General features: G+C 41.1%; 1 protein-coding gene across 4 annotated transcripts in view; it reads right to left on the reverse strand.

The window, feature by feature from the left end:
* ZNF407 (zinc finger protein 407) overlaps positions 1-18,621 on the reverse strand; it is a 447,661-nt gene that overhangs the window by 24,127 nt on the left and 404,913 nt on the right. Inside the window, exon 10 of one of the 4 annotated variants that reach the window (XM_077878948.1) lies at positions 5,764-5,947. The exons of the other annotated variants lie outside the window; for them this stretch is intronic. Within the exon in view, the coding sequence (XP_077735074.1) occupies positions 5,907-5,947 (41 nt within the window). The 3' untranslated portion in view covers positions 5,764-5,906. Of the gene's footprint in view, positions 1-5,763; positions 5,948-18,621 lie in introns of those variants that run through there. 4 annotated transcript variants of the gene reach the window in all.

Below are 18,621 nucleotides of genomic sequence, written 5' to 3' on the forward strand. Positions count from 1 at the left end.
TACATTTACTGTATGTAAATTAAGCCTCAAAAAAATTGTGAATACGCTACATAAAAATACAGTGTTCCTTGTTGTGAAAAGTTCTTGAACACATCTAGGTGATCTTCTGTCACAGAAGCTATGAGACATATTCCCACATTCAAGGACCAAGTGGATAATGTTCCATTGAAGGGATCTTAGGATTCTACAGTTTTATAATACTATGACTTTCTGTTCTTCATCTCCAGTTATTTAGAGTAACTCAATGACTTCTTTTTAATACCTGGAAACAAGTCTGCTCCATCTTGTGTCATATTTATTTTCTAGAGACAATGTAAATCCTGTGGTTCATATAATCTTCTGAAGTCTAATAATTGCATAAATCAATAGTCTGAATTATCATTTATTTCTATGTTATGTTTTACTTTATCAATGATACAGAAATGAGCAAGGCTAAATCAAAGGGTGACAACAGAGAAGCCAAATATATATAAATTAGACACCTAAAAAAGGGAGATCACATTATCTTAAGCTGAAGATGGGCTACTGTGAGGCCAGGTTTAGTGTTAGGTCTGTGGGAGATCCTGCAAGGTTCTCGTTGCTCTCCGTATTGACATTTGTGGATGTATGCTACTCTCTATTCCATTAGGGAAACATCATGTCTTAAGTGAATGTGGCTTTATATACAAATGGGGATGCGACTGTCCACCAGATGGTTGTACTTGTGGTCAATTAACATTGCTTTTTATTTTCTATTTATCCTTTGGTTATACTAGAGCTGAATGTTGGCTTTCTGCAGAGATTTTTTTTTTTGTTTGTTTGTTTGGTGTGCTCCAATACAAGCCAAATGTGGGAGACCTCCAACAGTTCCTCACTACGTTACAATGATGTGAGAATGATGTCAATCCATCCACAGATGGATTCTGTGTGCGTTTGTGTGTACAACCAGAGGTCTATAGCTCAGGAGAGGGGTCCTACAGTTGTGGTCACTGGAGTCAGGGTTTGGACCATTGCTCACATAACCAATAAAGCTTTTATCCACCAACAAGATCACCTTTTCCATAATAATGTGGCTTGTGGGAGCCTTCCAAACTCAGGTAGCTCTAGACGGAAAGGGAAGCCTGGCCACAACTGGTTGTAAGCACCCAGATAGCGTATTAAGCCTTTCTAAAATTGTGCTTCCCTTGTCTTTAGAATGTGGCCCTAGCACCTGGCAGGATATTTTAAGTATTAGGAATGGTGTGGGAAGCACCCAGAGGCACACACTTGGCCTGCAGTCATGCTTCACGCATGGTGAAAGATCCTGGTTCCTGATTCCCTCCAGAACCACTCACTTCTGAAATCATTATCAGCTCTGAAAGAAAAATTCCTACACCTGGAGTATGACCCAGTATTAGTCATAGTGCTTGGTGGCACCACATGGTGCTACACTTTTCCCCATGCTATGCTATGGCAGTTTTCAAAGCTGCTTTTCAGTTAGAATGGTGTTTACAAGTCTGTGTATTAGCAAGAGTGTAAAAAGTTTACTGAGTTTACAGTAATTAATTGCAGCAGCATCAGTAGAGGTTAATTTAAATAGTACACGCTTAGGGGACAGCGTATGCAGCGGGCAGTTTTGTGTTCTGAGCAGCAAAGAGGGCCTATCTGCAGACTGTTAAATACACATTCTCAGCTACAAGTTATCAATGCATTTATAATACTTAATAGTCTGATTATCGTGTGGTTGAAACCAAGTGCAGTCAACTCTTGACCCCCATGACTAAGATAAGATGTGTAGAGATGCATTGTGCATTCAGGACAGATGACAAGATGTGAAGGGTATAAAGAAAAAGATATAAATCTGACTGATAAGATAGAAAAGAAGATAGTCTTTTCACCCCATTTTGGATAAAGATCAATACTCATAATCTTTTTTTTTTTAACATACTAAACATGGAAATCAATCACAGCCATTCAGTATAAATAAGGTGTTTTTTTAAATGTGATTGTTCCCTAGCAATATGCAGTACCCAGTACCCAGTACCCTACACCCACAGACTCTGCACAAGGCAAGGTGTGCAGAACACTCAGGCTTTCTCAAGGCTTCTGGCAGTCGGAACGGGCACACCTAGTCTTCCTGGGCCATTTAGCCCTCCTCAAGTGAGCTACGGAGAAAACTGGTACGGAATTTCTGGGGCAGTTGTCACAGAGTGATAACAGGAATAAAGGGCCACTGTCTGTAGGAAGTTAACAGCCAAGCGTTCCAGCTGAAATGGCCTCGGAGAGCAGACCAGGGCGACAGGGGTGAATGCGACAGAACCGCTGCTGTGCCTCTCTCCATGTCAGGCCGGCCAAATCTAATTGTATGCAACTCATTTACCATGGCTGGAAAACAACAGATCCAGCTTATGAGAAAACAGAGATTTCACCAAAAAATTTCCCTGGGGAAATGTATGAAATTGAGCCTTTTCCTTATGACTATGATTTTGAAACTGTAACCTGCATCAACTCAAATTACCATCACATGCTTGAAATCAATTTGTCGAGAATGACTCCATCCATAATGGATGGTAAGACAAAAAAACAAAAAACAAACAACAACAACAAAAATCACCCCAAAAAGCCCACCACAAAACCAAAGCAAAGCAAAGCAACAATCAGGCTTGGCACCTCTGTTTGGAAATTGGTTAAGAGATAATGTGCAAAACTCAAAACTTTCTAGTATTCATAAGATATAAAAAAACATTTAAAACAAATGATTTGACAGCTGCAAATGCAGGATAACACCTAGTTGAATTATAGAAACAGTGTGGATAATTACTTTTTTTCAAACGTTGGGGCTCTGTGGACCAAGGTCCTGTCTGAGCCTCCCTGCAGCAGTTAATGTGCAATAATACATATCCACTGTCATATTGCCCTAAGTCTCTTTATCATCCACACATCAGTGAGAATGATGAGAGGCGTCCCAGGATTCCAGCAGTCTTCTTTGAAGGATCCACACGTTAATTACTGCACTAATTATGGTTTTTGAATAACTAACTGAAGTAAGCAGCCTATGGGAGGTACGGGCATAAACCTAAGACCGCGAAAACGCTAGTCACTGAGTCATCAGTGTAAACTGACACATCGAACAGGTTTAAAAGAAGCAGAAGCAGTGGATTTTTAAAAGACAAGCATCTTCAATAATTAGGGCTCCGTAAAGCAAAAAGAAATGTTATTTCTTAATGGCAAGTGCATTTAAACTGTTATCTAAAGATCTGAAGGTAAGCCTGCTTAATTCACTGCTTCTTCTTTTGTTATTAGGAAAACATAATTGTTCCAAATAATTAGCACTAGAGTACATCACAAGCTGACAACAAAATTATAGAAATCTTCATATTCGGATCCCTCTAGCTGGCTATTAGGAACAGTTTCTGATCATAACCCATTAGTTGAAGTGCTGTGAGTTCTTGATTGCCACCAAATAACCTCAGATATCTGCCTAAGTTAACAGCCTCTATTTATTCAGGGTTTTCTTGACAGTAAGAATTGCTTAGGATTTTTACAGCTGCCACACAAAAGAATGGTATTCGTACGTACTTGCAAGATTAAGTGATACAATAATTGAAACAGGGATTTTAAATACATTTTTAACTCCTAAATTCCTAAATGAAAACCTGAAAAGACTTTTCAATTTTTAATAGTGGTGCTGCCCTGCTTCTCAGAGACTGGGATGGCTCCATCTCATATCCTGTGATGTTCATCTTAATTTTTTTTTTTTTTGGCTTGCAAAGTACTCCCACCTTTTACCAAATATCCATTTCACTTTTAAGCTTTCTTTAACAATCAGTAACAGATACATCACATTTTTTTATTATTAAAAAAAATTCCCTACATGTGAGCAATGTTGGGAGTATACTTCACTTGTTACTAATCATTTAAAACTAGCTCAGCAGCATTCTGTGAGGCAGAGGAAAAAGAAACAAAGAGGCACAGTGTAGTTTTAAAGACAGTGAACCAAATGACCTGCTTGCCAGAAATTGCTGTATGAAGCTCCTGTGAAAAAAACCAAAACCAAAACCCAGACACGATGGAGAAGCTTCTGCTCTGCTGGTTACACAGCTAGCTGCTGGGAACAGCTTATTGGTAATGTAACATGTGGCCAATGAGAACGTGTTGGAATCATCTAATAATTTTGTAATCGGTACTGCCATTTAAAGTTACTCTGGAAATTCTTCTGCACCAACAGCTTAGCTGATAAACCCACAAAGCTTTATGTTTTATCCCATGAGGGGGAACTTTGATTACTCTGGTAATTAATGATGTTGGAGAGTAATATGGATTTTCTGTTAAGATTTGAGTTTGAAGTTAATTAGTCTTCACGTTATGATTTGCTGATTAATTATGGATATTTAGTTATAAAGAGAGATGTTAATTATTAATCTCAAAAAAATCATCTAGTGTAATTAACTAAAACTTTGACATCAGTTAAAATTCCCATTGAGTATAACTTCTGAGATTATCAATTACGGGGGAAGAGCTACGAGCATGTGCCCTCCGAAGGAAGACACCCTCCGCTCCCCGGGAGCAGCTGGGGCTGCCGTGCCACCCAGGGCCCTGCCAGCATCTGGGCACAGGAATGGCATTGTGTGTACCAGGGCACACATCTCAGTGTCTTGTGGCAAATCCTCACAGTGTGGAACATCTTCTACGAGAGCATGCTACAAAAGAGATTCCAGTCTGAGCGCTACCTTGGTGAACTGTCAAGCAATGCCGTGGCCTCTGAGTGGGAATGTGCCCTTGAGACCGACGGGCTTCATTAGCTCTGTTAAACTCAGAGATGAACTTCGCTGTTGCTACAGATATCTTTATTTTCGGCAGCAGCTTTTGCAACTATCGAGACAATACTGCAGCACAAGCACTAATTAGTGTTCTACTCACATAACTCGAAATCACCTTTGTGGCTAAAAACATTTTTTTCTGCATCTTTTCCCCTAATCTGTCAGCCACACGATCTCTGTTACCAAAAAGAGGAGGGGGATGTGATTAGGAAGAAGGGTTAAACCAAAAAGCATCATCGGCACATCACTGTCCTGGAATTCCCCCCCGTCACACAGAGTCTGAACAGGGATCTGTTTACATTATCTCTAGATCATCTTGACAATATTTATTCTCTATTTACCTAAATGAGGCAATATGATGATATTTATTGCTCAGAATGGCTAAATATAGACTTTTCTTGAGCACTCAGTACCATAGTGGGAGGTTTTGCTCTAATCTACATCTTTAAACTGACAAGCTAGAGAATTCCTAATGAATGCCTCCTTTCATCTGGATGTCTGTGTGTATTTGACAGTATAAATATTTAGCAATATTGGAGTCAGCTTGTGATTTTACCCAGATGGACTGATTGATGCCTTGGCTCGATGTTGCCAAAGACAATCCATGTAGTTATATAAGCAATTTCCCTCTTACTTCCTAAGAAGCAATTAGGTGGCCAAAGGCAGCAACCCCAAAATAGTAGAAATACTTCTGGTATCAGCTGACAAGTCTGAGGGATAAATAAAATATGGTACTTAAATTATTACCACTTTACTTTCATGAATCATGGGATTAAAGCTTTCACTTCTAAAGTACATATAAATTGCAGGGTTTCTTATGTCTGTAATTTGCAAGAATCTAAGTTAAAATACCAGCTAATCAGTCAACTCACATTCACCTTGGGAAAAGTACCACCCTTTCTTGTCATTTTTGTAAATTGCATGCCTAAGCACCAATGTTATTTTGAGAAGAAAAGTCGCTTGTTGTCAATAACACATACTGCAGTCTAGTTAAAACAACATTTGTTAGGGTTTAATCGCAAATGTAATCCGCTTTTAAAGTTTAGACAGAATGCTCAGAGAAATTCAAGGGAAGGATAATAAATCATTTTCCTCATCTTGGGCGTGAACAGGGTAGACCTGATTCATTCAGGTATGTCGCTGTAACCGCACACGGGATGGATTCTCTCCTGTGAAACAATGAAGGATCTGCGCTCAGAAAGGAACTGCTAAGTGGCACTACCCCCACCTCCCCATCACACACACACACACACACACACACACACACACACACACACACACCCCATGGATCCCCCCACCCCGTCTATCGACATTGCTTTCTTCTATGTAAATCACAATGAGAATGACATCAAAGAATTACAGTCTTTTTCTCATCATCACTGTAATCCAGCTGCGAAGGTTGATAAGCTCTTGCTAAAACTTAGAATGGGTTTTCGGAACTCTGGGCACCGGCAGTAGGTACCCTCCACTCAGCCTGGCGTCACGTAGAAGGAGATGCCAACAAGGATTATGTCAGGTACCCTCATGCAGGCTCCTGCTTCGGGAGGGAAAAAATAAAAGCTACACATTATTTTTGGCACCAGCAGAAGTCATGCATTTCTGTGGTGCCACTGCTTCCCCCACCTCTCACCCACTCCTGCCTCCTCTTGTTGCTTTGTTTTCTATTAACTCATCCCAATCGTTGTATAACCCATGCAATAACCCGGGAGAAAGGGCAGGCAAGACATTATTCTTCTTGACGCTAATACCTATAGATCCTATTCTGGTGTGATACCTCGCCCTATCACAAGATATCTCAGCTAACAGAATCCTCAGAAGTCAACAACTGGCATTTATAATGTATTCCAGAGGCGAGTGGGATGTGATGCCCGTTGGTAATCAGATACACACAAGATTTCTTGGGACGAGCTGTCTAGCTACGATGTGCGGCAGCTTCAGGTGGAGGACAGATCAGTCATGTACCTTCTTGTGCATGGCAGTTTCTTATTTCTAAAAAAAATTATCCTGTGCCTGCTGGCTGCTAGATGAAAATAAATGTCTGCAGTATTCTATTTATTGGATGTGATTACTAATAAATTGGTTATTGATCAGATATAGAGGGCCGGGGTCTGAGGAGCAACCTGTCGGTATCTATCTGTTCCATTGGTCCACTCTTCAATTGGTCTGGCGAAGCCATTATCGGCTTTGTTTCCTTATTTGAGGCCTGGAAGTTCTGTAATACAGTGAGGAGGGAATGCAAGATGCTGCTTACTTAATGTAACAGATATCTACCTCTTTCACAACTGTCGAGAGTATCTCTGTATTCATAGATGAGTCTGGCATTTGGGTGAACCGGGTAACAAATACAGAAACAAAGTTTTGAATGAACAGCAGTTTTGTTTTGTTTTGTTTTAATCAAATTTGTCATTGGGATGGGGGGAATGCAAAAACACATTACCACTAGTCAGCCAAAATGGTGAGTCACTGCTTAATTTCATGGCACCACACTACAAATTGCACAAAGGCAGCTACAGCTAATTTCTGCAGTGCTGCACAGGATGACACAGGAAACGTCCAGGTGCCTGCAAGTGAGGAGCTTCCATCCTTCTTCCATGGCTGAATATTACCTACTTTAATGATGTATAATAGCCTGCAACTACACTTAACCTGTGCATTACATGGCAGCACAAACTGTTTACCTAGAGTTATGAAGAAGAAAACAGCAAATCAAGCAAAGAATCTAAAGTGTGTACATTAACCTCCCACATGTCAACATAATTTTCCCCTAGAGATGATATGAAACGGAGTCTCTAAATTGTTTTCCCTTCTACACAATAGCATTATGCTCCAAGTATCTCAGCACCTAAGTACATGTGAGAAAGTGATGACAAATGTACCTAATTAATAAATCGGAAAGTATTTAGGACTAAATGAATTTTGTTTTTTTTTGTTAATGAAATTGCATCTATAAAAAAATAACTAATATATTCTACTGATAAGGTAATTTAAAAAAATCCATAAAAATTCAACACAGGGCAAAGATGAATGAAATTATTTCACTAGCTTTTAACATATATTAGAGATCAAGGAAGACATTACTAACTTTCTCTGAATAGAGACTCACCAAGTGAATTCAAAATACGCTTTACACCATTAGTCAACTCCTGAACAGACCTCTCTACGCTTTCACACAGAATCCCAGAATATGGACGTGTATGTGTGTGTATGTGTGTTTGTGTGACATTACTTGGTTTCATGATGCACCAGGCCATTTAAAATCACTTCTGAGTGAGTAAAGCTAAACTCTGATTACCAGGATTATGGAAAATATGACTTGACTAGTCATTACAGCTCTTGCCATCTTATCACATTAGATAAATATGGAGAAGATATAAAAATAATATGGTTTCACTATAAATATTAATCACTGAGTTTAATGTGATTATCTCTAAGGGGGTCAGGGAAAAGAGAAGGGAAGAGGGCACAATTTCTTATCACCCTGTTTCCTTTAAAGATGATATATCCATGGGACACCGCCAACAGGAAAACTAGACAGAAAATTCTCTCCTTCCAAAGCAAGTTTTGGAGAATCTGATTAGGTCTCCTGCTGCAATGCTAGGTATTCCATTTTTGCCAAAGGGCTAGCTATTATGATTAACGTCATTTGTCTGAATCATTACTCTCCACCTTGGTTCAGCAAACACTATGAAGATGGCATGGTAATAAATGACCGCTGGATTCTTTCCTGCTTTGGCCTCTTTTTATCTGCCACCTCTCCCCCGTCAGCTTCATCTTTCTGAACCTCTCTGAATCCCCAAAAGGGACGGGGTGTCTATTTGTTTTCCACTAGGTTACCACTCTGTCCATTGTTGTTTGTACTAAAGGGTACAAATTCAATTCATTCTTGTGACACAAAAGCACTGATACAGTAAATTTTTTGCCCAAGAGAAAACAAAAACAAAGTTGCTGAATATCGAATAAGATTTGAAGCACTAGCATGTATGTGAAGAAGCTTTCTGAGCAGCCTTAGTTATATAATCCCATTATTCCCCTGTGTGTGTGTTCTCAGCGAGGGCACCCAGCATGTAAACGTGTATGAAGCTGTCCAGTTGGGGCCTGGGGATAAAAGTGTGATTGTGTGAACCACAGGCTGGGACATCTACGTCTATCTTAATGCTGCAAGAGGAGAGATAGAAGGCTGGGAGGCTATTGTTACCATGTGATGATATTTGCACAGAACTAAGGTATGATAATATCCAGTGGTTCTGTGGAGAATCAGACTGGAGAGTTGACAGCAGGATATAATTAATAAGGAAAGACATGTACAAGTAGAATAAAAGAGAGTGGCCACCAGATGCAATTCTCTACACACCAAATTCTGTACTATTTAGGTCTTATTGCCAATTCTGGGAAATGAGCACACGATTTAAATAATTCAGTAAATCTGAACATAGCCCCCAAAGTTTGCACATCAAGTGACATATCGTCTGTGACACACCCCATGTGACAAGACAGCCTCTTGGACACTTGGAAAGTGGCCCATGACCTGGACAATGACCTGTCAGTGTGGTGTGGACTAGCAAGCCCAGGCGCTGGAGTGGAATTCTGCTCATGTCTACTTCTCTGCTGGCTTCCATTCACAATGCAAACTTTTGTGTCCTAAAATATGTAAACACTCCATGTTTTGGGGGATTTAAATTATGCAAATAGCATTATAGGGCTTGCTCACCAGTAACTTTTGTGTGCCAAGGGTAACACGTTTTGCTAGATAGGCTGCTAAGAAGTGCCAAATGCTGTAAGCCCTAAAGAACATTGCCAAGTACCTTCTTACTCTGGGTCCAAGTCTTAAAAAACACTTAATACAAAATGAATCTGAAATCCTGTAATTGCTCACAATTCCTGGAATGTTACCTGTGTACAACTCTAGTTATTATGAAAATGTTCTATATTCCTGCCAGAAGTTAAGAAGTTATCACTTGAAAATCACTGCCTAATCTAGCCTGTGCTAAGATGGATTTTTAATGAAAGTTTAATGAATGATAAATACTCGTTTCTTGATAAATGTTTAATTATGCCAATAATTACCAACTGCTGAAAACTACTGTTGTGTTAATAATGGCATTTTAGTACACACGCAGTTTCATGAGTCATGGTGCTGTTAGAGATCAGAGCTCCATCTGTCTGATGCAAACTAGCAAAACAAAAGTCTAATTAATATTTTGATCAATTTTCTCTACACTCTAAAGACTATCAATGTCCTTTTCTTAAAAAAATTGATCTATTTTCTCCTTCATGGGAAAGAGGTAAGGAAAGAGAAAATGTGTAGAACCACTCTAAAATTAGTTTGTACAAAAGTTAGAGAATAGAAAAGAAGTATTATTGAAATCCACCGATTTGATTACCTCACTGCCTTATTAAGTATAATCATTGCTTTCATGTTACTTAAAGCTGTTTTTTAAAGCAATGGTATTACACAATGAACAGCACAGAAACTCTGAACTTCCTTTATTAGTTGGTTCCATGTGGCCCTTAACAGGTGATACAGGAGACCTGCAATCTGTGTTATTAGAACATGTGTTCCGGGGCCTTGTGGTATGTGAATGGCTGTTTGGAAGGGGGAATGACAGCTTTCAGCTCTGCAAACCCATGATTCCAGAAGGTTAAACTGACCTTGACTTAATGAATGTTTGTTAATGATGGCAAATTGCTAAAAAGAGAAGTCAAGTGGCTGTAGCTGAGTGGGAGCAGGAGAGAGAGCCCTGCCCTTGGGGCTGTGCTGGGCTCAAGAGCTCTCCTGCTCCGGGACATGGAGGCAACAGAGCAGGGCCTGGGCCACAGAGGCAGCTCTCTTGCTGTCCAGCACATGACCTTCTCAGGGTGCCCTCCTCCCCAGCTCCCTTCCAGGGAACAGGGTGCTTCTGAAAGTTATTCTACTGTGGCCTTCTTGGGTGGTGGCCACTTCCAGGTGAGCTTCCTGGAAGCTTCCGAGCTTCCTCACCCACTTTGCTGTCCTTACATACCGTAGTCCATCCGCCGGCCAAAAATGTACATGACAGAGTGTGTGCGGGCTGAGTTGAATATGTTTCTAAAGCATTTCCTCTCGATATCTCATCAGGCCACAGAATTAGAGAATTCTGGCACATATTCTAAATGCCAGGCTAACAATTCATATTTCCAGTAGTTCACATTTTGAAAGCAACCCAAATTATGCAGATAATTCCCAATTATATTTGAGACAGAATCTGTGAAAGGCTTAATTTAATCTACAATGTGATTTGTGGAGATATAATTTCAATCCTTTAGATAATAATATATAATAATAATGTATAATACCTTCCCACCGATAGAAGTGAAATCTAATGTATAGCTCTGATTGTTGTTGCTGGCAGCTATTAAATCCAATGAAGTTCATAAGTAACATTTTTAAATTTCCAACTTAAAAATTCACAGTTCAGGTTATACTAATGAACCCAGCATAATCATGTTCAGACGATTTTTTTTTTCCGATCACTTCTCTTTCAATAGTCTATGACCAACCCCAAAAGACCATGTGATTTTTAAAATTAACTTTTCTTCCAGAAATACTTTTTTTTATATAACCCTTAATCTGACATATCTATTTTTAGGAACACTTTTAATATTTCCCTGCTGTCTGTCATCTGTTAACACTTCACACTATGATTCTTAGATGCATCTTTTACTATTTATTTACTTTTCTTACACGTATTTTAAAAATTTTGCCCTCAGATGGACAACACATACATGATAGGGTTTCTTAAACGAGCCTTTTTGGTCAGAATTCATCTGTAACTCTGATATTTTATTGTGTACTTTGAGTTTAAAGTTATTTCTTGTTACAACTGCCGCTCTATGACATTTCTAAGCATTTTTTTACTGTATGCATGCATGTTGGAGGAGGGACAAGATGGCGTAAGAGTAGGGTCCCCAAGTCACCTATCCCCACCAAATTACCTAGATAACTTTCAAATTATCCTGAAAACCTGCGAATTCAGCCTGAGATTTAAAGAGAGAACAGATATTATGCTGAGTGAAGTAAGTCAATCGGAGAAGGACAAACATTATATGGTCTCATTCATTTGGGGAATATAAATAATAGTGAAAGGGAATAAAGGGGAAAGGAGAAAAAATAAGTGGGAAATATCAGAAAGGGAGACAGAACATGGAAGACTCCTAACTCTGGGAAACGAACTAGGGGTGGTGGAAGGGGAGGAGAGTGAGGGTGGGGGTGACTGGGTGGCGGGCACTGAGGTGGGCACTTGATGGGATGAGCACTGGGTGTTATTCTGTATGTTGGCAAATTGAACACCAATAAGAAATAAATTTATTAAAAAAATAAAGAGAGAACAGCTGGAATGCTACAGTGAGAAGAGTTTGTGCTTCTATCAAGGTAGGAAGACGGGGGCGGGGGGGGGGATAAAGAAATACAAAGCATCCAAGGGCGAGGGGCCCCACGAGGAGCTGGGCTAAGGCCGCTGGCAAGTGCCCCCAGGACAGGAAAGCCCGATCCTGGAGAAGCAGGAGCTGTATGCATGCATGTTGACAGTAGTTTGCACGAAGGCATAACAGGTCACAGAACCAGGCACTGAACCACAAGCAGAAGTGCACACGGGCAAAGAAACGGAGAAAGTGAAGAAATGAAGGACAAATACACACTCCCCCACACACATATCCTACTTTGAGTAGAGAGGTGGGCTCGTTCCCCATCCCAGGGGTCTCGGTATAGCATGAACTCTGAGTGGTGGGAAGCGGCAGACCCTCTGCTCTGACCCATACTCACATGCTACTAGCAATTCCTTCATGGAGGGAGCGGATCCCTGAGTATAACAACATGGGTGCTCATAACCTTTGCCCTCTCCAGCCAAACTACACGCCACTCCTCTGAGGTTCATTTAAGAAGTTGCTAACTGGGCTGTATAAAACATTAATACTACACAGTGCTTGAGATATAACACAGGCTTTAAAACGTTAGTCTTTGAAGGGCAACAACAGTTTAATGAAAATATCTTGTGAACTTTCCTTCATCCGCTACGTGTGCACACATGGACACAGATGAGCAAACCAAAACAGGGCAAGAATGAAATTTTAGTGATGGATTTTATGAATGAAACTAAAAGGCTGCCTATATTACGTGTATTTAGAAAAAAAAGGGCCTGCCTTTATTCTGGAGTTTGAGATGCTAACTGTGCTAATTTATTAGTGACTGCAGTAAATGAATGGAAAACAGCAGTGTACAAGCCAACTGATGCACTTCTTTTCTTTTCTTCTCTTTTTAAAGATTTATTTGAGAATGAGAGGGAAGAAGGGAGGGGGAGACAGAGAGAGAGAGAAAGAGGAGAGAGAGAGAATGCATGTGCGTATGTGGGGGAAGGGAAGAGGGAGAGAATCTCAAGCAACTACCCTCTAAGTGTGGAACCCGATGCGGGGCTTGATCTCATGGCCCTGAGACCACAACCTTGAGCTGAAACCAAAGGCTGGCTGCTCAACCGACCAAGCCCCCCAGGTGCCCCCACTCGTTTTCTGATACAGATTTTGGGCTACTCTGACAAAACCACTTGTGTGATCTGTACGTGGCATCTAACACAAGGGATGGTGATGAACAGCACATGTCCTGGGTGTGTGGTCTGTGTTCACAGATGCAGTGCTCTCCACTCTGCCACACTGGGAGACAGAGGTGACTTGACAGGGTGAACATCAGACGTATAAGCACAAATTCTCAGAGGCACGTGGGGTTATGTTTTCTGAGCAGGCACCACAGGCTACCCTCTATGTCAAGTCTCTGCAGTTTCTAGGGTGTGTGGGAATCATATGTCAGTGTTTCTTAGTGGGGTTTTCAGCCTGGTGGCATCAGAGTCATTTGGGGTCATTTGTGAAAAATGAGTGTTTTGGGCCTCTTCCGGGCTGAACTCGTGCGTTGACATCCTAATGCCCAGTACCTCAGAAGCGGCTGTTCTTGAAGATGAGGCCTTTGAAGAGCTAAGTAAGGTAAAACGAGGTCATTGGTGGGGAGCTAATCCAACCTGACAAGTGTCTTACAAGAAGAGGTGGAGGAGGGTGGTTAGGACACAGACATGTCTCCCACACAGGGAAGACAAAGTGAGGACACGGATGTGCGAGGCACGGAGAGAAGCCTCAGCACAAACAACCCTGCTGATGCTCTGCTCTCAGACTTCTGGCCTCCAGAACTATGTGTGCGTGTGGTTAAGTGCTGCACAGGACAAAGGTGTTAATCGTGTTCAGAGACAAGCCATGCGTGGACATTTTCCCTCCACATCTCAGAAGCAGTACATACAGCTACCTATTTCTTTCTTCCCCTGTTTTCTTGACTTCCTTCCTGTCGGCTGACCAGTGGTGGACCTCCAGGCCCGGCTCCCTGGCCTCTGTTGACCCTGACCCTCATGGTTCCTCACAGTGCCCCCAGGCCCTCTTCTTGCCTCCTCAGACCCTATTCTGAGGTGAGCTCCTCCTCCATCTGCTGTCTGCTTCACATCAGAGAAGTCAACCTGTATGGTCACTCGGGCTGGAAACCTGAAGGTCACCCCTCAGTCCTACCCACCTCCCCTATGTCATCTACCAGGAAGTCCACCAACTGCCTCATGGTTATAACAGCCCACATTCCACAACAGGGCACCCGCTGTGTTCTCTCACAACCTGTCATTACTTGATGCTCATTTATGCTCAGAACGCAAGCTCCAGGAGGGCAGGGCCGACAGTATTTCCTGACATAACCCTGAACACAGCGTGAAGCTGGCACCCGGGAGATGCTCGAGAGAGAGCGGTGGCTAAGGCCTGACTAAGGGTGACTAAAGCCTGCAGGGATGAGGCCCTACGGAGCCGGCTGCCCGGGCGCAGTCCTGCGCCAGCAGTCGACCACAAGGCAAAGCCATCTCTGAACACGGTCCACACTCACAGACCTCCCAGGCACATATGTGGGGCCACGCACACAGGTGAGCAAATGCCGTGAGGACGTGCAAGACATGGCAGCTGGAGCCACACCACTGCGCCTCAAACTACATTTAAACCCGTTTGCGAGAGCTGCTTATTTCTGAAGTATCTCACACCTGTGAGTTTTGGAATGAAGCTGTGCTAGCCTAGAAGAGCTGCACGCTCACTCAGGTTATGACTTTGTTTCAGGCAGCAAGTTTTACGGCAATTACGATCGCACTTAATAACCGTCTCTCCTGATACGGCTTTACAAATGAAGTCTACCTTTGCCGACGTGAGACCTTCATTTGTTCCTCATTAGGGGTGTGTGTAGACAACCAGAAATATAAAAACTTGAACTATGAGAGCAATGACTCAGGAGATTTAGTTATAAAGCAGTAATTCTGTGGGATTATGGCAATTGAAACGGACTTCCATTGTCCAACATCCTTTGTGGAAGAACACTAATGATGCTTTTCATTTGATATTAGGAGATATGCTCGATGTGAAGATTTAGCACGATTCAAGGGATTTTAGGTAAAAAAAAAAATTTCGACATCTGTCGTGTAATACAACATACGAAAATGTGCCTTCCTTGTCTCTTTACCGAACAGAATGTTGTCATGTCTTCTGTTTGGGCAAGACAGAACTGCTCATCTTCCCCTCACGGCTCATCTGGTTTTGCCCAAGCTGCGAGCTAGACAACACTCTGAAGAGAGAGACGTGTTATTTGTGGTGGATGCTAATACACTTCACACTGTGCTACTTACAACAAACTGAAAACTTTACACGTCTCATCCACCATATAGGATAATCACTCTGCACTGAACAATATGATTAAAAAAGGAGGTTTTGAAGAACAACCAATTTTCGCCAAGACCTCATTTGGGAGGCCAAAGGGGAACAGGTATACTTGGCAGCACAATGACTAATTATTATGTTCAAAAGATGGAAAAGTTGCTCAAGAAATATCAGGGTATCTGTATCACTGCAGCACATTAATTAATCCCAAGCAGTACCCAGCATTAGGAGAAACCATTTTTAAAAGCCCAGTGCCCCCCAATACCGCCCCAAAGATCCTCACAGGAATTGTTTTATAAAACCAGAATCCAAACCCTTGTCCCAAATGACTCTGGGGGAGGAGTGTGGGGGTAGGTGGAGGTGGGAAGGGAGAGGGGATATGGTGGTCAAGAGCATAAAGTGAAATGTTCTTTATGTTGCACAGATCTGCTCCTTAAAAATCGACATGGAACACACCATGTGAACTGCCACATTTATAACCCTGTGCTGATATTCAAATTTTCTGTCTTAAGCTAAAGAAAGATTGAACACTCTGCTGTTGTGTGGCCAAGATTGAAGAGGTGTCTCACTGACATTGTTCAAAGTTTATGAAAATATATGAATGCTCAAATGTCATTGGCTTTGCGCCTCCAACAGACTGTGGTTTTATGAGAAATCAGTCTTTTAATCAAAATGATTGAATACCTTAAGGTCGAATCCAAAGATATCAGTTAATATCTAGAAACGTGCTATTTCTGCAAATTTTGCCAAGCTGTACATATTGTGGTGCATTTTAAAGTGTTAATTTGTGCATTCCATATTGAAAATTGATCTTGAGTTTTAGCTTTTTGTCAAGCAAAAACATATGGTTACAAGCTCTCTGCATTTTACGTGACGGCTGTTGAAGCTGTCACATGTGCAAACTTGATAACCGATGTGACACACACGCAAATAATTTGCTTGTTTAGTAACAATTCAAAGATTCATTATTCATGCAAACACACATTTTTTAAAATGATCAGATGGAAATAGTCTCCGTTTTGTACAACCTAGTCTGGTTGGTGTGCAAACCCAGATAAAATAAAGCTGGGAACTGAGTGGTATTAAACAAATCCAAGAATATGGGTATTTTCAGATAATTATTGAACCAGATGGTGTTTTTTGTTAATTCTGCCATCAGTCTGAGAACTTGATGTCTTACATCTGCACTTGGTAAAATAAATTTTACCACTGACATTATTTCAGTTTTCTTAAAATATTTCAATCAGTTTTAAACCAAGATTTGCAAACATCTGCCACAGTACATGCCTATGAGATAAAATTATTTTGAGATAATTCCTTTAAAAATAGACACCATTTACATGGAATTTTAAATTTATCACCCTTTAAATGAAATCTTCAGAATTACCAGTCTGAATGTTTAATAAAAAGTAAAATGAGAGTAAGATGGCACATTTGAAAATGAACGTGGTTAACAGGTCACAGAAAGTGCTGGCTTGCCTGGAGATAGCATCTTGGAATTCCACACTCCATTATTTCACAACCTTGACTTAACAGGGAAACATTAACTACGTTTCTTTCTATCCTTTATGTACATTTTCTGTGCGGTATGATTAAAGGATAAAAATATATGATGAATTAATCAAACGACACAGAGGATAAAGGGATTTTATCCACAAGTAAGGTAATCAGCCCTGATTGAATTCCTCCTCAACATGACCGCTCTAGGGCTCCCTGCCTTCCCAGCACAGGGGCAGAGCTTCAAGTACACACCCGAAACCAGCAAGCCAGTTTTAGGTTCTTTTCCGAAACGCAAATAGGAGTTCTTGAAAACTCAATTTAAACATAAAAATCCTCCAAATGGCTTAACTCCTTTAAGGTAAAATTCTCACTAAAGCCCACAAACAAAACATTATTTTCAAACTTAATCATGAATTCACACCTTCTGTTGTAGAACAGGCTGCTTTTGGGTAACAATCTTCTGCTTCCAGGTTAGAGAATGAATTTGAGCGAAGGTGGGGGATTCCTACCCCACTGCCCTTTTATTTTCTTCCCCAAACCCAGACATCAGAAATAAAACAAAACAATAATTTAGCACAGTGCTTTCCAAACGGAGGGTCTGATGCAGATCGATCAAAACTGAGCAACAAAGGACTAGTGTACTGTAGTTTAATTTTGAACCACTCCAATTGTCATGGTAATACCTAAAATAAGCGAACAGAGGTAACCCAATAGAGAGTTTCCCATTTGAAAGGAGGGTCTATTCAAGGTGGAGAATTAGATAAATTACTCTAGACCACCAATACTTGCATTCCAGGAGGTGCTCCAATAGCCAGAGCAGCTGACCATTCACAACTAGGATTGGGGGGGCGGGGGGCACCTGCAGCCTTCCTCCTCCCACAAAGCTCTCCAACTAGAAGTGTTGTCAGCCCAAGAAAGTCCACTTCTGGTTGGTCTGGGAGGCAGGAGCAAGTGGTCAGCTATCAGGAGCTAGAATCTCAGGTGGCTCCAGTGAGCTGAACCCCAAGAATTCAGTTGTTTGACCTGGCTGCTTGATTCCCACAACTACTTAGACAAGGGGTTATTAAAATTTGCTACTGTTAATTACTAATTCCATTTATATACAATACATTATTAATTATATATTAATTGTAATTAAAATATAATTTACACTGGCTAATCATAATAATTAATTTCTGTTAATTACAATAATTCATGATAGCAAACTAATAGGTAATAATCCAAGGCTTAGTAGATGACGTATGTGAAGTGGTAACTTCCATGTGCACTGTCTGACGCATAAACTCTTAGGCAGTACATTCTAGTAGTAGCCCCACCTGACACACAAGGTTTAGGGAGGACAGGCTCTTGGCCTAGGCTATGTACTCCTGAAAGACATCTGCAGAATTTACACCCTGGTTTGCCTGACCAGAGGATATGGCTCCAAACCACCCCATGCCCTCCGTTGTGGCTGCATGCTATCAAAAGTTAGTGTAGGAGGTTTACACAGCCCTCTCCCCACCAGGACCCTCAGACTACTTATAAGTAGCACTAGTGAGGTAGTTCTCTCTCTTCTCTCTTTCTTATGTCAACAGATAAGATAGTTTTTGAGGTACTTGTTTCATATTGTCAGGTTATTTTC

Source organism: Canis aureus, chromosome 1 (genome assembly GCF_053574225.1).
Source record: "Canis aureus isolate CA01 chromosome 1, VMU_Caureus_v.1.0, whole genome shotgun sequence".
Classification (NCBI taxonomy): Eukaryota; Metazoa; Chordata; class Mammalia; order Carnivora; family Canidae; genus Canis; species Canis aureus.